The sequence below is a fragment of the Paramacrobiotus metropolitanus genome, unplaced genomic scaffold, assembly GCF_019649055.1.
Source record: "Paramacrobiotus metropolitanus isolate TYO unplaced genomic scaffold, Prichtersi_v1.0 Parri_scaffold0000026, whole genome shotgun sequence".
NCBI lineage: Eukaryota > Metazoa > Tardigrada > Eutardigrada > Parachela > Macrobiotidae > Paramacrobiotus > Paramacrobiotus metropolitanus.
The window spans coordinates 1,090,359-1,111,782 of NW_026570246.1; the positions used below are offsets into that span (position 1 = coordinate 1,090,359).

General features: G+C 39.5%; 4 protein-coding genes across 6 annotated transcripts; all 4 read left to right on the forward strand.

Annotated features, from left to right (window-relative positions):
- Positions 1-1,208: 1,208 nt before the first annotated feature.
- On the forward strand, positions 1,209-3,231 carry LOC129587683 (2-acylglycerol O-acyltransferase 1-like). Of its 2 annotated transcripts, XM_055481531.1 has the most exons (4): positions 1,209-1,594; positions 1,654-2,131; positions 2,546-2,742; positions 2,852-3,231. In XM_055481531.1, the coding sequence occupies exons 2-4, from the start codon at positions 1,887-1,889 to the stop codon at positions 3,001-3,003; spliced, it is 594 nt and encodes a 197-aa protein (XP_055337506.1). In that variant the 5' UTR covers positions 1,209-1,594; positions 1,654-1,886; the 3' UTR covers positions 3,004-3,231. The 2 variants fall into 2 exon arrangements, with proteins under 2 accessions (XP_055337506.1, XP_055337505.1); XM_055481530.1 differs by having other exon boundaries at positions 1,209-2,131.
- A 370-nt stretch (positions 3,232-3,601) lies between these two features.
- LOC129587682 (prestin-like) lies at positions 3,602-9,375 on the forward strand. The gene is made up of 14 exons (XM_055481529.1): positions 3,602-4,326; positions 5,122-5,284; positions 5,606-5,766; positions 5,951-6,219; positions 6,426-6,590; positions 6,706-6,944; positions 7,019-7,119; positions 7,224-7,462; positions 7,521-7,616; positions 7,715-7,821; positions 7,995-8,064; positions 8,156-8,431; positions 8,511-8,853; positions 8,976-9,375. The coding sequence occupies exons 1-14, from the start codon at positions 4,230-4,232 to the stop codon at positions 9,185-9,187; spliced, it is 2,538 nt and encodes an 845-aa protein (XP_055337504.1). The 5' UTR covers positions 3,602-4,229; the 3' UTR covers positions 9,188-9,375.
- A 114-nt stretch (positions 9,376-9,489) lies between these two features.
- LOC129587882 (guanylate cyclase 32E-like) lies at positions 9,490-15,975 on the forward strand. Its single transcript, XM_055481823.1, has 16 exons — positions 9,490-9,828; positions 10,595-10,724; positions 10,902-11,208; positions 11,275-11,341; positions 11,495-11,641; positions 11,763-12,250; positions 12,393-12,565; positions 12,816-13,089; positions 13,191-13,364; positions 13,445-13,935; positions 14,078-14,218; positions 14,349-14,472; positions 14,558-14,656; positions 14,739-14,935; positions 15,109-15,158; positions 15,342-15,975. The coding sequence occupies exons 1-16, from the start codon at positions 9,645-9,647 to the stop codon at positions 15,863-15,865; spliced, it is 3,570 nt and encodes a 1,189-aa protein (XP_055337798.1). The 5' UTR covers positions 9,490-9,644; the 3' UTR covers positions 15,866-15,975.
- Positions 15,976-16,709: 734 nt separating this feature from the next.
- LOC129587843 (putative thiamine transporter SLC35F3) lies at positions 16,710-20,890 on the forward strand. Of its 2 annotated transcripts, XM_055481781.1 has the most exons (8): positions 16,710-16,847; positions 16,963-17,096; positions 17,346-17,685; positions 17,955-18,174; positions 18,366-18,491; positions 18,593-18,782; positions 18,939-19,028; positions 20,624-20,890. In XM_055481781.1, the coding sequence occupies exons 2-8, from the start codon at positions 16,964-16,966 to the stop codon at positions 20,761-20,763; spliced, it is 1,239 nt and encodes a 412-aa protein (XP_055337756.1). In that variant the 5' UTR covers positions 16,710-16,847; position 16,963; the 3' UTR covers positions 20,764-20,890. The 2 variants fall into 2 exon arrangements, with proteins under 2 accessions (XP_055337756.1, XP_055337758.1); XM_055481783.1 differs by having other exon boundaries at positions 16,759-17,096; positions 17,373-17,685.
- Positions 20,891-21,424: the final 534 nt, after the last annotated feature.

Here is a 21,424-nt window from a genome sequence, read left to right on the forward strand (position 1 = left end):
TGGATGATGCTGATGGATTATAATAGTACACGTGTGTATTGTAGATAAAGCTATGTTGCTTGCCGGTGTTGTTTGCGAAGTGATAGGTATAGTGCGTATTTGCCTCGCTTAATAAATCCATAATAATGTGGCGATTAAAGTTTTAGTTGATTAATCTAGTTGAAGGTTGACTGACAAGTTGGGCTGCTTTATTTGCCGGTTAGGAGTGAGACGAGCCTCCAGGGAGAACAGGCTTCGTGCAAGAGTTCTACTTCATGTGAAGGATATCCATAATCGAACTGGGTAATCACCAACTTCTTTCTTTTAACAACAGCCTTAGGTTGGGATAATAATGACTGCTATTCCATATTTTCGGTAGTCGCGCAGAATTGCAGTGAAAATAGTTTCAAAAAAATAACTATTGGCTTAATTTTTTAGACAGGAAACTTGCTGTGCAATAATTTTCAAGATTATTCTTATGTATTAATACTTACAGCAAAGAACGAATGATAATATAAGAAAATGTACGGCTTGCCCCTAGTATGTAAGCGTAAAGCGATTTACGCTAATTGTTTTGGAAATTTACAGTTTATCAATTACTAGGCGCATGTTTAAAAAAAACGCCAAGCTGCCAGAAATACGTATCTTTCATAATTGCGCAAAGTAACAAACAGCTGCATATTGTATATGTTTTCTGTAACAAGTAACAAAAGTTAGAAAAAATTATTGAAACCCACAAAATATCCTTTTTGAAATTCAAATAAATTTATTTTTTACAAAGTAGCAGTTTGGCAGTCGACAACGACATGCATTTACTCGATGTTGGCTATAATAACGAGGAAAAGAGCGCAAAGAATAAAATTTATTGCAGATTATATCCTTATTAATGTTAATACAGTGCATTTTGTTCGTACAGAACATAACACGCGCCTGCACCACTTCATGATGACCGTTTTTATTAATTTTTAGGTGAGCCCAAGAAGAAGATCCTAAAATTCGGTTCGTTCGCGCAGTTAATTAAGCACTGCAGCTGCTAGAAGGATTTCGATATTGGTTTCGTATTTCGATATTGGTCAGAAGTTTTAGTGCATGTTGTGTTATCTCTCTTAACCATACTTACTGGGAAATTTCTAGCGATGATGACCCTTGAGCTTGATTAGGAGGCTGGGTTGATTAGAACTGTGTGTTATACATTCAGTACTCGTACTTCTAACACTTAATTAGTTTCTATGTTCGAGTCAAAACAGATGCTCGTACTACGTTAAATTAGTTTTTCAAAATTAAAACAAGACCAAAGCATAATACAACAACGTTTAGAAAGCTTGCAGCGCGACCGCTATATTCTCCTGAGTAGTCGTAATACTGTGCAAATAGAATCGATACATGTATTGGTATTTACTTTCGTTGCAGATTAAATAAACAAAAGTTTTTTTGGATTTTTTTAATTTTTTCGAACATTTTGTATCCTTCGTTAGACTGCCGCTGATGTAGCGCTTACTTAAATTGGAATGTCGGAAAAAATGCGCACCTTGGTATATAATTTTGGATTATCCGTAGTGACGATTTTAATCACGTTTTGGTTTACATGTGGATGGATGCTAACATGGATGCTATGGTATAAACTTTTGTTTACTAACTATTTCTGGGTATCTCTCGCACTTTTGTTGTGGACAGTTTTGGACAAAGCTCCAAACCGAGGTGGCCGGCTTTATCGACCACTGAGGAAATTAAGTATTTTCAAATTATGGAGGCACTACTTTTCCCTGAAAGTGCATATTGTCTCCCCATCCGATATTACTCCAGACAAAAATTACATCTTTGGATACCATCCCCACGGCTACGTCGGATTCGGATGTCTGTGCTGTTTTGCAACGGAAGCCGTAGATATTAGCAAGAAACTTCCTGGAATGCGCTTCACGCAATTAAGTACTCGTCTGGCCTACATCCATCCGATTTTCCGGGACTTCTTGATGCTTCTAGGAATTGCCAATGCATCAGAAGAGAATATTCGGTACATGGCTAACAAGGGCACCGGAAATGCCATGGTGCTGGTCATCGGGGGAGCAGCGGAGACGCTGGACGCTCGACCAGGAATGCACAGACTGGTGCTAAAAGACAGGAAGGGATTTGTGCGAACGGCTTTAAAAACCGGGTACATAGTAACAATAATTATTGCCTGCACAAGAAACTTTTTCCATTTTTATCAGAGTTTTGCTGCATTTAAGCGTTTGAACAGCTGTTTTTGCTATAGATGTAGTGGTCACTTTATTTCTAAAAGAAATGGTTGGAATGAATCAGAATCGCTGTGTGGTTATTATCCCAGATTGCACTGTCGTCTGGTGTAAAACACCCATGTGTAGACATTTTAGTTATGCAGTGATATAGCGATATTATTCAACTAGTTTTTTTGCAGCATTTTTATTTTTCAAATCTCAGCTTTAATATATTGACTAATTATATTTACACGTATCTGTATGATCGTAATGCGTGTAACGGTATAAGCATGCACACATAAATTGTTTTTGGTCCGGATGTTATTGATCATATTACCCACTTTATTTTGTAGCTGTCACCTTATTCCCGTTTACGGCTTTGGAGAAAATGATATCTATGATCAAGTATTTAACAATCCCGTCGGATCCCGGTGGAGAAAAGTTCAGCGATGGGTCCAAGCAAAAACTGGAGTTCCTGTATTAGTTTATGTTTATGGATCACTCAAAATACCTTTCTGGTATCCTTATCGCAGGCCTATCAACATTGTCGGTAGGCATTAATTAGCTAGTGTGTTCTTCAAATCTGCAAGTACTGAGATATTGTACGTTTTTTAAAATTCATCATCAGTCAGCTTATACACTGTATGCATTTTATGTAGTGGGAAAACCAATTCCTGTGCCACATATTTCTCACCCGACCGAACAACAAATCGACAAGCTTCACCAGCAGTACAAAAAAGCTCTACGGGATCTTTTTGATACGCACAAAGGACTGTATGGACATGCTTGCAGCGAAATTGAATTTATTTAACAAATGCAGACCTTTGTATGACTGTACGCTAGTCAACGATATCATGATATGGCCAGCGCGCAGTGATGTTTTTGCATCGCAAACAAGCAAACGCAGTTAATTAAAAACTGTTTATTACTAAAATCAAAACTGTTTGATACTATTACTAAAAAATTTTATTTGTTTGTTTTGTGCGGTTTGTTTTGTACAAACACCAATAGTTAGAGATAAATTATAAGAGTGGAATAATAGTGGATACCATTATATATGGCGAAAAACGGAAATTGAATGGCATGCTGCGGAATGACCACCGCAGGCGCAGTCTGAAGTACTTTTATACTAGTACTGCAACTGATTTCGCTAAATAATTCTGGAATTATGATCAGGTGTTTATTTTATTGTATATCCTAAATTCCTAAGAAAAAAACTGTTTTACCTGACGCGCTTGACGATGCGGTGCATTCAATCTAGAGAAGGTTTGACAGTCAAAGGCACTCGGCAAGAACACAATAGTTACAATATTATTGCCTGAAGTTTCGAAGGTGATGCCGGCATCCTGTTTAAGATTGCAATGTTTATCAAATGTTGAAATAGTAAGCACTAGGCACATAAATCTTTTCGTATGTCGGTCTGCCATAACATCAAGTTTGTAATCAGCTACCGACTCTGCCACTTTTAGTTAATTTATTAGACGGAAATTGTAATTATTGCAATCTGCGGTGTGCTGTTTTGTGATAACGTTTGATTGCTATGGACCATACATACAGCTGCTGTAAATCCGATATTTTTATCTTATCCGACCTACAAAATAAGTTGAGGTTATTGCTTTTCCAGGACTTTTAAATATTGTCCACTTAAGTGATGCGTGGGAATTATCAGTATTGTGATAAACTGCGTATCGTACGTGCTTCCATTGTCCACGAAATATTAGTAAACCACAACATACGAGGAGTGCTGGTTATAGTGCACAATGCACTTGTGCGTATATAAACAGTTTCTTATAACAATAATAAATGTTCAGGACTTAAGATTGTTTACGCGACGGCGGTAAATGGTACATCGTTCCTACTTGGTATAAAAAACCACACATAACTTCCACAATTCTTCTGCACCTCAATGATTTCATATTGCGAAGATAGGTGATACACTATAACTTTTTGTAGTAGCCATAAAGTACGCACAGTGAATGATGCAGTTGCATTAGACATAAACATTTTGTTATTACCCGCGTTTATGTGCTCTGAAAAATGTCTTCTTATGCCAAAAATCGTCCACCATATTTTACTACGGACAGCGAAAGTCCAATCCTATCACCGGACTTGCAAGATGAAACATCATTGTCAGGTACGATTATTAGATCGGTTTCTGTAAAGTATGAAAACCTTCAATGAATCAGTGTACGTAACAACATAAAATTTTTGGTCTACCATCTTTAGTAAGCACCGCTCTGCGTATCTGGAACTAATGCCAAAATGGTTCGTTTGCTTACAGCCTGAATAAACGTTAACAAGTCAACATTCTTTTAGGAATATTCGTATAATTGTAATACCGATTTTACAAATTGTTACATGCCTTCACTTCTAGTATAATTTTCAAATTCTTCTTACACCATAAATGGATTCTATAGAGGAAGGTAAGACACTTTGGATTTGTGTTTCGTAAAAGCATTTCTAAATCGCAAAGCTCGTGTAATAAATGCGTAATATGTTTTTTTTGGCAATAATTGCAGTCATGAAAAAAGTCAGTTTTCTCGGTCACCATTTAATACAGTTCATAAGACGATGCAAGAGAAAACGGTCATTACTAGGGATTGTTTTATTTATAATGTATAGTGGTGCCTTTATACTATTTCACGCGGTATCAGGCTCATTTGAGTTGATTTTCGCTAGTTAAAGCTCAAATATATATAATTTCAAAAGCATACTTTCAGTTATTTATATTTAACAGTTTTACAAACTTGTTTTTATCAAATTTTGCGATAATAAAGCTTTCTTTTTTTAATTCGTCTTTAAAATTTTAAAAGCAAAAATTTCATATTGCGTAATTGAGTTGCCTGTCGTTAACTTCCACTTAACTTATTGTTAGGTAATGTTGCATTATGTGCATACTTATAATATAATATATTAAATGGGATTGCAGCTGATTCATCAGGAAGCTCCGACCTAAAGGACAAGTGTACGCAGACAACTCTTTCCAGCACAAAACATTTTCACGCTTCAAGATTATTGTGCTATGATGTCGGATGTTGGACAACAAAATCCGAAAAAGATGACTCCGTCGATAAGTTCACCAAAAACACGAAGTAATCCAGTTCTCGAGTTGCGACTAGCACGGTGTTTGTAATAAATATCATGTAGATGTTAGCGTGTAAGCTGCTTAGTCGCTGACCTTTCCAGCAACCGGTATAGTAATGCTGGTATCAGTCCAGTTCACAAGTCCTGTTACATATAAACTACTTAAAACTGTACACAATAAATAATTCTTGTGTTTAGTATTGCAGTTTCGGCGTAGTAAGCAAATTTTTTTTATGAATATCGCTTATACATACACAGGTGGTTTGTACCTTCCCAAATGGTTTATGCATGTACGAGTACTGTAGTTATGACACGCGTGCACGTTGTAGAGCGGTGATAAAACGGCGTGTTTATGGACTTAACCAAAGGCCCGTTCAGTTCCTGGGATCCCTGTTTCCTTTAATCTCGAACATTTTGAATTATAAATGGACATGGGTTTTAAAGGATTTTATCAGCGGCGCTGTTGTTTCCATGATTCATCTTCCGCAAGGTAAAAAGCCGTATGCTTAAATCCGATTCGATCTGATTGATATCTGTACAGTTCTCTTATTGCCAAACCACTGAAACAGTTGCCATATTGCTGACGATCATAGCACCTTGTTTTATTGTGGTAGAAGACACATATATAAATAAAATATCGAGCAACATTTTGAACATTTCGGAATGTTTTCTAGCCATGGCTGGAGCGATGACAGCCGTAATGAGACCCCAGCATGGTTTATTCATTACCATCTTCCCTGGACTTATGTACGCCTTTCTGGGAAGTTCACCACAGAATTCTGTTGGTGGAATGCCGATTACCGCTGCATTGACTGGCGTCAGTATGTCCAGAATTCGTGAGCATTATCATCCAGAAAACTACACAATAACCAACGCAGGGGAAATGTTGGATGTGCATTTCCAAATTGCCGGCGCTGTAGCACTGGTAGCTGGCTTATTTCAGGTATTGTAAACCGACTAAATTACATAACTACACTAGGCATGAACTATGTAACTGTGCATTTTGTGGTAAATTCTTTTGGTACTGACCAAAATATCAAGGTATTAATTTTTTCGTACTATACTTGTTGCTTAACGATATCGGTAACGAATAACGATAAACGTAATCGGTGTCAACTGATAAAGTTAACTGCCTTCCTGATGATCTAGCTGCTAATGGGAATTTTCAAACTGGGATTCTTGTCGAATATATTTTCAACGAATGTTATGGATCCATTTTCCGTGGCCTGCTGTATGCAGGCGATTTTTGGTCAGGTGCCGAACATGTTGGGCATTGGATTGTTCCCCTATTGCGGACTAGCAAAGCATCCATGGGCAAGTACACAAAATCCGCAACAAAACTATGTGCAGTGCCAGCAATTTCATGTTGTTAAAATGTGTGCGATCTTCAAAATAATCGTGACTGACATTGTTTATTTTGATTAGGCAGCTGGTGTCAAATATGTTTATCAACATCAAGAATATCAATGCATATGACACAATGATATCCGTCTTGGCGGCATCGTGCATACTGGGATTTAGGGAATTTCTCCAGCCCATCCTTTTCCGCAAAACCAACATTGTGTACCCGATTGAGTTTTTTGTGCTAGTACTGGGTGCATTAGTATCATATTGGTTCAATCTCAACGAACGGTTTGGTGTGCGAATTCTAGGTGCTATTCCGGAAAGGTCAGTGATTCCAGTGATCACATTCACTTCAACGCTAATTCAATAACTATGATTAATACGATTTATAATTTCAGCTTACCCCTTCCACAACCTCCGCCTATGGACTATATACCGCATGTTTTGGGAGAGGGATTTATAAATGCTTTGGTGTCCTTTGGGTTAACGATATCTTCAGGTACAACAAATAAGCACAGGGCTATATTTATACTTAATCAATGTCGAATTACCTATTTGTAATCAATGTGGACTATCTTTCACTCCATAAAATGGATACTGCAGCTAAAATTCTCGCCCGCAAGGAAGGAAACAAAATTTCGCCTAGTCAGGAACTGATAGCAATAGGATCGGCCAATGTGTTTGGGTCTTTCTTTTCCTGTTTCATATCTGCCGCACCAGTCGGCCGATCAGTTATCAACCAGTCAATGGGCAGCAAGAGCCAGCTATCCACGATTTTTGGCTGTTTGTTCATGATGGTTTTGTTTCTGTCTGTCGGCCAGTCGCTATATTACCTGCCGGTTGTAAGTTACATTTTCTTTCGAATTGCAAAACCTACGTTCCATGGGTGTGTATTGTCAGGGAATCGTTTCTGCCAATATCGTGGTGACCTTAATAATGACCCTGAAGATTTTTGGGGACCTGCCAACTTTATGGAAAGCCAGCAAACCAGACACGGTATGCAGCAGTCAGTTTGGACAGTAATCACAGTATATACTCGTATATACCGTAATAGCAGTAGCACGCTCGCCGATAATGTATGTTCACTGCTGCAGTTTACCTGGATTATCACATTTACTGCCTGCATTGTGTTGGATGTCAGAGTGGGACTTATCATTGGAATAACTTTCTCTCTATTTTTTGTTACCTATCGAAGTCACAGGTGCGTTCAATTAAAACTGATTTTATACGATATATGTAACGCTGTATAGCGCACTTAAAAACAGTAGAATCACAATTTCGGGACGTGAGTATTCAACAATTAATCGCGCATTATTACTTATTGGTTAACAAAATTATCAGCGTTAAAGGTATTAAATTCCTTCATGCTGACAGGCCAAAAGTCCGCGTCCTCGGGAGAATAAAAAAATCAGCCGGATATCTGCCACTAAAAGAATACAGAGAGGTAACCATATACAGTAACATAAGGACGAACAATAATAAAATTATGCGCCTCTGAAAAAGATTAAACTGGGCGTCTGTATAATCCTGGATAGGCAACGGAAATACCGGGTATCAAAATCTTGCAAGTTCAAAGCGCCTTCCACTTTGGGAATGCTGAATATTTGGTGAAGAAAATCAAAAGCATGATAATCGACCCTAATCCACCTCCTGTGGCAGATCCCGGTAGTTATATTGCCACTGTTGTCAACGAGCGCGAAGAGTCACCTATTGGTCGCAGGCGGTCAGTGGTTGCGGCTGTCATGATCGAAAGGAACCGTGTCCACGACCAGGAAACATCTCGGCCACTACTCGAACAGACAAATCATCAGGTTAAACACAGATACTTTCGAAACGTTTTTACTTGTCATAAAAGGAAAACAATAAATTTTCCATACATGAATTGATCAGGTAATTCCTCTCGGCACTGCCAAAAGCGCTCCAAATTTAGCGGATTTCTCAGAATTTGAAGAGGCAGGTTTTGACAAACCGTCCAGCAAAAAGACAAAATTTTCCTTCAAGAAACTGACACTCTCCGTCAATGATCCGAACAAAGCTAAATCGTTAATGCGACCTTCCAGTTCCGCCACAGCGTCCACCGATACTTTAGACGAGCTCGAAACCGATTTGACCCGAGCCATAATCGACTTGAACATGACATCGTTCATTGATTCCGTTGGACTGCGGGCTCTGGAGCAAATCGCCAGCGATCTTGAGAAGCTGGGAGTGGAAATATTATTAAGCCAAAACAAAGGTAACTCCCAGAGATTAACAGCTTATACTCGTATGTGCAAAAATCAAAAGGTCACTTTAATACCCATTACTGAGCCCTGTTACAGCAACCTGGTCAAATGTGTTGAACAATGTTTGTTTCAGGATCCATCACTGATCAGATCAAGCGCTTAAAAGTGTTGAAAACCATACCGGAACGCAATATATTTCTCTGTGTGGAAGACGCAGTCGCCGAGGCCAAACGAAGAATCAGAAAAAGAGCGGAACCGGACCATATACCTCTGGAAGAAACTCCTGACAATCGATTCTGGCCAACACCGGCGTTTAGAGTCGAAGGTCTTCCTGGAACCAATTAAAGATCCTTACACTAGAAGTGTTTTCGTATTGCTGTGCGATTTTTATGGCTGTGAATGCAGTTGATGTGTGCAAAAACTGAGTGATGCTGGCTGATATTTATACTGTACTGTATATTACAGTATTGCACTTTATCCACGTAAAATTCTCTTCACTGGTATCAGAACATCTAAAAAAGTTTACGACCGGATTTCACTGACGAAATTGCAGACGCCTTTCTTATATATACGCATAAAGATAATAAGAATCTCATTTTTGAACAGTTCTCGTACTCAAAACGTTCTGTTCTGAAAGTTACTCTGTTTTGCCATCTGCCACAGGAATTTCGATTGCATATCTGACCGTGCATATTGATAGTCGGATTTTCACGGTGCGGGCCGCGGAAAATGCGCATTCGAATCGTTACGTGTCTGCTTTTTTGTTATCATTAAAATCATTTTGTCAATCTCTGTCAAAACTATGATTTTAATATTGAAATTTTCTTTATTGTTTATTTGTGAATTTGTAAACGGTGAGACGTTCAGAATTGGTTACATATCGGGGTCGAAAAGATTACGGGAATTCCCTACTTATAATCGACCAGGATATCAAATCAGCGGTGCAATTGCGTTGGCTGTTAATCAAATTAATGAACACCACCCAGGTAAAACTGCACAATGAATAATGCATTAGAATAAGCATTTCACGTTACTGTTTTGGGTAGGGGTGTCTCTATATTTTTTTACTGTAAGGAACTGCAGTATAATGGTGACCGTGTTTGACCAGTACACGGGATGACTAAAACTGCGCATGAGTAATTCTCGTGAAATCCCCTAGCAGGGTTTTTTGAATTTCTGACCAACGCTTCAGGAAGCTAATCTAACGAATTGTTATTTCTGTAAATGCTATATTCAAAATAAAATCCGGCAGTTTTCGTTGTCTCGTGTCCTGCAGCCAAAAATTATAATGAAAATACTAATAAAATCAAATTCAAAAACCGGCATTTTTTGAGAAAGTCACAAAGTGTGCTGACTGCATAACTCATCCAGCGCATGCAGCATGTCCACAACTTTTATTCAACTGAAGTCTGAAAGTATATGTCTTGCAATTTACCAAAAGTATTCAAATAGTCCGTACGGAAAGAAATGCCACGAGATCCTACATACGTTTTGCAAGCTGGGACACGCAAATTTTTCACGCAATTTCAACCTGCACCATTGCAAATGAGCCATCAAACGTGGCTAAATAGTTAACGTTACGACAAGTGGTTCGCAAGAAACAAACCAAAAGAAGACCGACATTTTGTTCGGCCACCCAGTAGTAGTAGTACGCTGCATGTGATGTATTACTTATGAAATCAGTAAAACTTAATGGTGATAATTAATTCTTCAATGGTCTGTTTGTCTACAAAATATATCACAATTTTCCAGATGGCATTCTTGCTGGGCACAAACTGGAGTTCGAATACGCAGAAACTTACGGACTGGAGACGGAAAGCATGAAACATACAGCGAGATTTTGTGTAAACAATTTCTCCGCCATCATTGGGCCACAAGAAACGTAATGCCACCCACTCTTAAGTTAACTTGCCTAAAACGTTTTGCAAAAATTTTAAGGCATGTTAACGAAAAAAATAAATTTTCTCCATTTTATGTGACATAAATAACACCGGTATACTGCGTGTGTAAGCATTTAAGGTAAAACTTTCCATCTTATGTTTGACCGTGAACTGATTAGGTGCATGCATGAAGCCCGACTGGCAGCCGATTTCAACAAGCTGATGCTGTCGTATTTCTGCCATAATGCGCTGAAGGATGGTAATAATTCGGCTGGAGGTTACGCAACCTTTGTTTCCGTTAAACCACCGGCATCACAAGTTGCAAAGCCGCTTGCTTCGTTATTGCTAAAATATAACTGGAAAAAGGTCACGTTGCTGTATAACAGCGAGAAGTCCAGACGACTGAGCGAATCAGTTCAAAAGCAAATCACCGAACAGGGTATCCAGGTTCTCCATACGGAAACCTGGACAGGAACTTACTTCGTGGTACGGTACACGTCGCTATACATGAGTTTGGAGCGTTCAGTTACAATTTCAGTCTGTTTCTATCAGGGAATGCCTAGCGTACTACCGAATCCCTTCAAGAAAATTGTACAAAACACGCAACATTTAACAAGAAGTGAGTTTTCCTAGCAAAGTTTGATTTGTACCCGGCAAAAGTTTCTCAAACTGTCGCTGCAGAATTGAGAAACTCGTACATAACATGCTTCGACAAATAAAATCTAGTAATCAAAACTTTAAGTAAATTTACAGTATTCCTGAATATATATAGTTTATGTTGTAATCGGCAATATCGAGGAACATCTTGGCTTTATGGAGGCCATGGACCAGGCCGGTCTGTTGGACACCGGATTGTATTTTGTTGTTGGGATATATCTGGAGCAATATCGCTCAAGAGAAGCCTCAAAATACCTAAACGGTAAACTTATGAGTAATAATGTAGAAAAACGAGATTGTGCTTATGAATGAATCGGGAAATTTCTAAAACTTATCACGTCCAAGACAAAAACAGTAAGTAATCTCGTTGTATTTATTTTTAGGAGTGTTCTTGGAAAAGGTTAAACCTGAAACTATTAAAGCCTTTCAGTCGTTCTTCGGAATAATTCCCTCGCCACCAAAAACCGACAAGGTCAACCTTGATGAATTCACCAAGAATGTCAACAAATTTGCCGAACTGCCGCCATTCAGTTTCGCTTGGCCACAGGACATTCCGCGAAATGTCCGAACCGAAGCGGTGTATCTGCACGATGCGGTTATGCAGTATTCGATAGCGCTGCATGAATGTCTGCAAAACCGTTCCCAGTGTCCAGATCCTCACAATGGCGTTAGTTTGATGAAGTACTTTGTTAATCGAACTTACCAAAGCGCCATGGGATACGATGTTCACATGGACAGCAACGGAATAGCACAGGGAAATTATTCATTGTTGGCAGTGAGGAAACAGGAATCGCTGGATGGATTCGATAGATTCGGTCTGGTAGACATCGGAGTATTCTTTGTGGGACACGATTACCACAGCGACCTCCCGGTAAAGACAACAAATCTGTTCTACCATAGTGACCTTTCTCCAGATAGCCTGTTGCCTAATCCGCCTAGAATAAACATGTTTTGCATATTTTTTGTAGCGTACGTAATATTATGGGGGTGTTTATAAAGCGGTCAATTATTAGGTTCTGGTACTGAAAGATGGCGAAGAGGTTTCATGGGCATATCCGTTCCCTCCAGCAGATGAACCGCGCTGCGGTTTTGACAACGAATATTGTCCTACCATTTGGCGATGGGTGATTGGATTGCTGATTCCCAGTTTAGTCGTCACTTTTATTTTTTCAGTGTGTTATTTCAGGTGCGAGCAGTTGCGCTTCTTCAGTATGATATAATTCACTGCGCGTTTTATTTTTCTGTAATAATCATGATCACATGCAGGAAACAAAGTAAAGTCTGAGTCTCCTTAAAAGATGAATGCACGACTGTGTTAACCGTATTAAGCACGACCGTATTGAACACGTATTAAGCACGTACGTACAAAGTGTTAACGTACCGCATTTTAAAAGATTGCGTATTGCGTATATGAAATATTTGATTGCAATATTCAGAATGGAACGAACAGAAGCTGGAATTAAGGATTGGAAGGATTTGCAGGTGGAGCGCATACGCAATTATCTGTGCACGCGAGATCTGCCGCCGACGATGGTCAAGATGTTCTACTCCAGCTTCCTGGATCTGGAGGCGCTGGTTGAGCTGCAAGCCGTGACGGCCACGCGCGGCGTAGAAGTGGGCCTTTTCAAAGGGGAAGCTGTGGCGGTCAAGCGCCTCTGCTGGATTCGCTGCTTGGATTTAACCGACGATATCAAACAAGATCTAAAAAAAGTAATGCAGTGGCAGGAAATTCGAACACACTAGTATAATTGTGCGATAATTACGTACTGCAAGTAATTTACAAAGAAAACTTGGATTTCTGTCTTTATCAGACGAAAGAATTGGCCCACCCTAATTTATGCGCCTTCATCGGCGCCTGCACCGAACCGGCTTGTTTGGTAACCGAATACTGCCAGCGCGGTTCACTAACCGAAGCACTTTACGGGCACTTTTTTCCGCTGCTCTGCAAAGGTTTTATCTGGTCATTTATTGTGGACATTGTCAAGGTAATTGTTTCGTACCATTTTTTTCAGTTTTACCTTTGCACGTTTTAATTTTGCGTATTCGATTTTTTCTTCATTTTTAGGGAATGTCATATCTTCACGCAAGCGTATACAAAACCCATGGCAGCTTATCGCCGGCATATCTACTAGTAGACAGCAAATTTACCGTGAAAATTACGAATTTCGGTTTGATCGAGTTTCGGAAGAAGTTCAAAATAACATCGTCCAAACCGCAACAACGTCGTCTGTGGATGGCACCGGAGTTTCTCCGAATGACTGATCCGCCTCTAGAAGGCTCACAAAGCGGAGATGTTTATTCATTCGGTCTGATTCTGTACGAAATCATCGGCCGAGAGGGTCCATTCGGCCACACCGATTTAACAAACGACGAGATTATTAAGAAAATTAGGGATGGAGATGGCGAAGCGTTATTTCGACCGTCCCTCAGTCACCTCTTGGACACTACGCCGCATTATCTAATTCAGTTAATGCGCAGTTGCTGGGAAGAAAGCCCCTTTGCGCGGCCAAGTTTTCCCAGCATCATGGAGCGAATTAAATTATTAAAGCAGGGAATGTATGTTTAATTATTAAATAATGCAAATAAAAATACAATGTACTGTACCGGTATATATACATTTTATACATAAACTTTGTATGGTGTATATACACCATCTTGGGCAAATATACGGGAAAACGTCCAAAATTTGTTTCCACAGGAAGCCGACAATATTGGACAACATGGTGCATTTGCTACAGAAATATGCCACAAATCTGGAAAACGAAGTGGCTGAACGAACAATGGAGTTGGCGGAAGAAAAGCGGCGCACGGAATGCCTGCTGTATGAAATGCTCCCACGGTAACCATTCTGAACGATTCCGTTAGAGCACAATATTAATTAATTAAAAACTTGGATTCTGATTGCAAATAATTTGTTTAACCGTAGATTCCCTACACTAGAGTACTACGTAACTCACGTTTATGTGTAGCCCTGTTGCTGAAAAGCTAATAAACGGCAAGACCGTGGAAGCCGAACAATTTGATTCCGTAACAATATTTTTCTCCGATATTGTTGGCTTTACTTCCTTAAGTGCCGGAAGTACACCCTTTGAGGTATGCTACGGAATAATTTATTTTATTGCCTGATTAATAAAATGATTGAAAAAAATTTGCGGGTAACGCCGTTGCTCCGTTTTAGGTTGTAGAGTTTTTGAATGATTTGTACACATTATTCGATAAAATGCTGGAGCTGTACGCAAACGCTTATAAGGTGGAAACGATTGGAGACAGCTACATGGTACGGGATTAAATGAATTCGTATCGTCATGCTTGTTAAAAATTTCCTCCGTTTAACACAAGCATTTGCTATAATTTTTTAGATGGTCAGCGGACTTCCCATTCGAAACGGCAAGCGTCATGCGGGAGTAATTGCTGACATTTCCATCCATTTATTATCGGCTATAAAATGCTTCCGCATACGTCATCGTCCTTCTCAACAGCTGTTACTGCGTATCGGCATCCACAGCGGATCATGCGTGGCTGGAATTGTGGGCCTTAAGATGCCGCGCTACTGCCTGTAATTAGTCAAATTTTTTTGTGAAGCATATTACTTAATTTTCAAATTAGGTCTTAAGACATGGTGTTGCAGTCTTGGTTTGTTGTACGAGTACTTTGTCAGTCTATGTGCAACAATAAGAAACGAGCAATATGATCGTTTCCGGCTCTAACTTAATTATTGCTTTTGAATAGATTTGGCGATACTGTGAACACGGCGTCTCGTTACGAATCAACCGGGAAACGTGAGTACTGCTACTGGCTGTAACTGTAACAGTCAGGAATGACAATTTTAAAATCCGCTGTTTTTATTGCTTCTAATAAGATAAAAAATGACGACGAAGCAAAGATGATGGAGCTCAACTTTTTATACCTGAAATAATTCATACGATTTTGCGTATGCACATGACAATATTATTTTTTCGCAGCTTTACGAATACACTGCAGTCCACAATGTAAAACAATTTTGGATTCTCTGGGTGGATACTGTTTCGAAGCCAGAGGCCTGGTGCCGATGAAAGGGAAGGGTGAACAACTGACCTATTGGTTACTGGGACACGACGTCGATTCCGACAAGCACCAGCTACGTAACATTGTTTCCATGGGCGATATTCCAAATGCCGGCAACCAGCCGTTCCTCGTCAGCATCCGTAGTCCACCACAAGCGGAACTTCAGCGACGCTGGAGCAACATTAAAAGGCCACCGCTCAGCCAACTACAGCTACGGACAGCTTGGGATGGTCAGCCTGTTAACCCAAGTTTGCCGGAGGATGAAAAGGTCAATAACAACTACCCGCTTGCTCTTCCGCCCTACAAGGATACTAAGCCTGACGGATTTCGATGTGACCTTTCTAAGGAAGCAGTGCCGCTGATGATGAGCTATCGAAAGAAAGGTGTTCCAAGCAACGATATGGCACAGCTCATGGAAGAGAAAGAAATAAATAATGCATAGACGTTTAGATAAAATATGCGGGGGTTGTTGTACTGGAATTAGCAGCCGCGATGTGGATAAATGTAGCGGTAACATGTAACCGTAAAATATAATTAAATCTCGCGATGGGATATACGTACTGCACTTCTTGTACACTTCTTATTCACATGTCAGACCGTGGATAACAATAATTAGCGCAAACATCACGGTATCACTTTTGTGAAATAATTTAACTTGTTTTCGAGCTTATTATATCCTTCCGTCCACTAAAGTTTGGCCAAGGTGGATAGGGTAACCACCCTGGTACCCTATCCACCTTGGTTTGGCTATGCGTGATGTTGTTTTTCGTTACTAATGCGCTGCCTCTCATGTTCATTTGTTCTGGTGGGGGTCGTAAATCACCGGTAACAGGCAGTGCCATCAAACATTGTCCACAATCTTACGCAAGGGTCGCGAGATAGCCTACTTCTTCCGACTTCTTAGATGTTACCCTACATGCGCGCGCGATGCCATTATGCACCAGATCGACATTTTCGATAGAAAATGACAATATTAATTATATAGAGTGCCGCTACGAACTTTGGAATTACTGAATATCAGTGGATGGTGAATTTCAAACTGATTCGAGACTCGTACCGATAATCCGTCTTTTGCATTTGTGACGACCTATGACAGCCAACAACGACTCAGCACATTGCATGGCTCGCTGTACTTGGCTATACTTGTGCTATGCCGCTGCCGCGGCAATGCATAAAGAAATCTCTGATTAGGGATAGTAATGCTATACAAATACACCAGTGTCTGATAAGAAAACAATGTACTCAAATTATTACGTACAATTAAGAACGAATTTCACCAGCCTTCGGTCTTAATAGCTTCTGACGCTTATTTATTTTTAAGCGGCTTCCGTAAAATTTGAAGCTCTACGTAGTTGTCCAGGATGTTTGTTTTGACCAATCGCATATGACGTTTTCGAACAACGCTAGGTGGAGAATGTTCTGATGTAAGGCTTACAAATTTTTTTAAACAATTATTCCATGGGACTTTTCTGAATGCTGGAAGTAAAAATACAGTATATGCAATCGGAAACCCAAGGATAATACGAGTACACTGTACAGAATGCTCAAAATGGCAACCCGAGCGGATCTAGAAGAAACTGATGGAAACAACATGGAAGTGCTGGCATCGTCCAGTAGTGCGACGCATTATCCAGAAAAAATGGATTCCGACAAACGTGTGACTATGGAAAAAGGTAGAGGTTAAGTTCGATTTGCATATTGTCATGCGCAGATTCTTCTTTCAAAAGTTCGGCACTTGCTACAGTAATATAAAAGTATTATATTTTTATGGATGAATTGTTAACAAATTGTGCTTACCTGCCCAATGCCAATATATATTGTACATATACCTAACTGGTCAAATCCTGAGCTCAGGATTTGACCACTGTCGGAATCCCTAATTAAAAGATTCTGGGATTTAGCTATTCGAAAATTTTTTTTAGACGAATCTGGGCATGTTAGAAATACAGGTAGAAAAGGATCGCTTGCCATATCGGAGGAGCTTCCGGATCCACTTGTGGCTACGCCGGAACCTGAACTCACTCCAAAAAGCACCGGGAAAAGAGTTATTTTATCCATTGCACTAGTACTTGGAGCAACCGGAACCAGTATTGCAGAATCTCAGCTAGCAAAGCAGTCGTACTCAGAGGACTTTAACGCGCCGTTTTTGATGATGTACACAAGCCAAATGATTCGAGTTTGGATCTTCCCATTGTTTTTATTAATTTCCGGAGCAGTTACCTTTGCAAAGCGAAGGTCATTTGGATTTGAAAAGCAAATTAAGTATGTAAATATTTCCGTGCAAGGTTTCACTGCCCAGTATAGGCGGCAGTAAAAGGTTGATCGTGATCTTTCCAAGTCTTCATAAATTAGTTGCAATAACAAAAAAATAAAAGCGAACCGGCAGTAATGCATCTGCTGTTATATTAACAATAATTGTAAATTAAAAACATAGACACTCAGAAGAACAAGTTACAGCTGTGATACATGCATAAGTCCAAATTAAAATTTATTTCCTGAGATTTTGCATTGTCCAGCTTTGTTTCTTACAGCAAAGCTATACTTGTGTATGGCCCCGAAGGCGTAACCTTACTTTCGTTATTCAAAGTGACCGTGGTCCTAGGAGCAAGTAGCATTGTCAGTTTGGGCCTGTACATGTCGACACTGTCGTATATATCTCCTTCGGAGTCGACAACGTTAATGACCTCCCAAATCGCCATAGTTTATGTCATCAGCATAATATTTCTGCATCAACGGATTCTGCTAGTAAAGGTACAACTGCATACATGTACTTAGCAATTAGATTATTATTATAATTATGATGTGATGCTCAAAGAGCATGACAGTTGTAGTGAGACAACGAGCAGTTTTCTTACACAATAGTATTTTTAACTATTTCGGTTTTCACTCGCATGTGCATTGAATTTCCGTACTTCCTAAAACTTTGTAAATGCTCTTTACAGATAATTGCTACAGTTGTTTCGTTCACGGGTGTGGCACTCACAGCGTATGTGAAAGGATTTCAATCGGATTCCATAACTGGCATTGCCGTGACCCTAGTTGCTGCGACATTTTACGCGGTTAACCAGGTGTGCTTAAATATCTCGTGTTTGATGTTTAACTTTTACTGTTAAGGTTTGAAACATTTTGTAAGGAATGAAATTTTATGGTTTTAAGCAAAATTTTCTAGGTTTATTTGAAATACGTTCTAAAGACGGCTAAGCTCGGACAAATCACGTTGTATATGTCCAGCACTGCAATCTTTATTTTGATGTTTGGATGGGTGTTTCCGTTGACTTTGTGGATCGCCGGTATGGAAACATGGTCTTTCGATTCGGTTCCTTGGGGATGGATTGCCGGGTCGGGAGGAGCCACCCTGGGTAAGAAAATCCTTTCGATGAAAAGCAAAATCACTCCGTATTTCAAAGCGGTCGGACCATCATATATTTATTGAAATACTTTGCGGCATTTTAGTTTTTAATTTTCGTACACAGTGTTATGGCAGTATGATTTCGGTGATTTACTTTTATTTGTAGCTACTGCCATTATTGTTAATTATGGTATAAGTGTTGCGACTCCTTTCTTCATGTCCATGTACAACCTCCTACGAATCCCGATTAACAATCGTAAGTAAAACTGATTTTTATGTCCAGATATATTACCGATGTATCGCCTGGCCACGCCAAGTTCGGACACTTTTCCCCAAAAATTACCAGAAATCATCCGTTTAGAATTAAAACCGTATTACATTTTTGTATGATCAGCGTATGTATCCAGCAACTATTGCATGTAAAGGTTTTACGCTGAAGTCATGTCCAGAATTACAGTGAGATCGAAACTGGAACGGACCAGCTTCGAAATGCGATTCGACCCATTTGTTCTGGGATGCAGCTCCCATTTCAAAAATCGTTTAAAAATTCCACCCTTTCCTAGTCCAGCCTAATTAATTTCATGGTATTGGTCAACCAATTCTCTTTCTGACGGTGCCTAATACCGCCCGATTTTTACCAAGACTACGTGACCTTTGCAGCCTTCCTGCGGGCACCTCCAAAATGTGGGATGACCTTTTTTGGGCGCTCGCTGTACAGCGGTGAGCGGTCGTAGCTATCTGATCTTGATAAGATCTTGTTTATGGACGGCTATTCGTCTAATCTAAGTTTTCCATTCTCACAAAAAATCCGATGCGCCTCGTACCAACGAATTATGATATCAATCATAACATTTTTTAATCACCGCTTTGTCAGATCCTTCTTCCAGTTGTCCGGCACTTGCGTGTTCCCGCATGTATGATAGATAGCTGTCGATTCATTAAAATCATGTTACTGGACCCATGTTTCATCCAAGGAAATGGTCAACTTCAAATCTCCCACATTTGTGTGCTAGGCAGCCGCGTTCGTCGGCAGGTGTGTTATAACATACAAGTCTATGGGAGACGAACTTTGAGTTGGGGTTACCTCTAGGGCCGATCGCTCAGGGCTGAGTTGCTGAACCGTAAAGGACACCCTTTGAGCAGTTATATAGTTTTTAAAAAAATTCACTGAAAAATTCAGTTTCCTAAAGTTTCTAGAGGGCAGTTATAAGCACCCTAAAAACGACCACTGCCCCGCCCACTTCATCACCGCCTACCTGCTTAGCGATATGTCAGAAGGTTCCAATTTTGATATCGCTAGATCCGCAGTAAAAAGTTACGCTAAAAAAGTGTTAAAAGAGAAACATAATCACGAACAAAAGTATTTTTGAATTTATTTTACGCAGCTGTCCGAACTTGGCGTGGCCAGGCTGTATCTACGTACGCTTAACATCTTAGATGTAATAATAATAGATGTAATAATAATAAGACTTGCTCTAGAAACTGGCCAAGTATCTAAATCTACTTTATAGTCTGTGCATAAACAATTTTCTGGGTAAAGAACGAACCCAAATTAGAGAATTTTCACAACTCAATACGACTAGCAATATAAATAAAAAATTATTCGTTTATTTTGGTAGCTATGTGCAACTTGTGCCAGTACTTCTTTAAAAGACGCTTATGTGACAGTCAAGATTTCACAAAGCGAGCGTTTTACGATGAACACAGACGCTGCCTTTAATCCACTGTTTTTACAATTTCAAAATTAAAAATTATGTTAAATAAAAATTGCGCAGTTTTAGTTTGCGAGGACGTTATTTTTTAACTCGTTTAGTATAGACAGCGGATTATAATATATATTTTTTTCTTCAGTTATAGATGCGTATGCACGGGGACAAACTTTTGCGGAACTGGAAATTGTGGGCGCTGTTTTAATTGCAATTGGTTTTATTTTTATTGTTCTTCCGGACGACCGAGTATCCATTCGCCTAAAAAAACAATCAAGCAAATAACAATGAATTTCACTCAACGAAATTACTATATGAATGCAAAAGCTTGCGTTTTCGGTCAACCAACGTGGGATACAAAACCTAAATTATCGCACAATTATCCATGTCAAAGCTGTTAGAGTACAGTACAATAAACAATATTAGTCTACATTATTTTTTAAATTTTAAGGGTGGGTTTTTGGTTCTTTCTACGGTGAGCCGGTGAGCTAAATTAATATAAAAATAAAACCAAAACATTTATTCCTTTTAATGATAAATATCATTAGACGTGCGTCTAAACAATCTAGAGCCGGAAATACCGCAATTTTCGATCCACAGCAACATTTAGTTTCGATGACAGTCTACAGCATGTAGCACCGAACATTGCATACGAAGATAAACGTAATTATGCACCTGCAATCTGTACGACATTACACAAAAAGTATTCAGAAATTGTTTCGGACGCAACCGAGAATTCTGAAAAACGCAAGCGCCAAAGATGGGTATACAATCACGGAGGATGCCGATTGTAAAAGGGCAGATTGATGGATACCGGTTGCCATTGGCGAATTTCGTGATGGCGATAACAGCAGTGTCCAAAGCCATTGCGACACGCACGTGCCTCTTGTTTTCGTAATGCAGCCGTCAAAATCTGATTTCGTTGCTTCAAAAGCACCGAATCAGG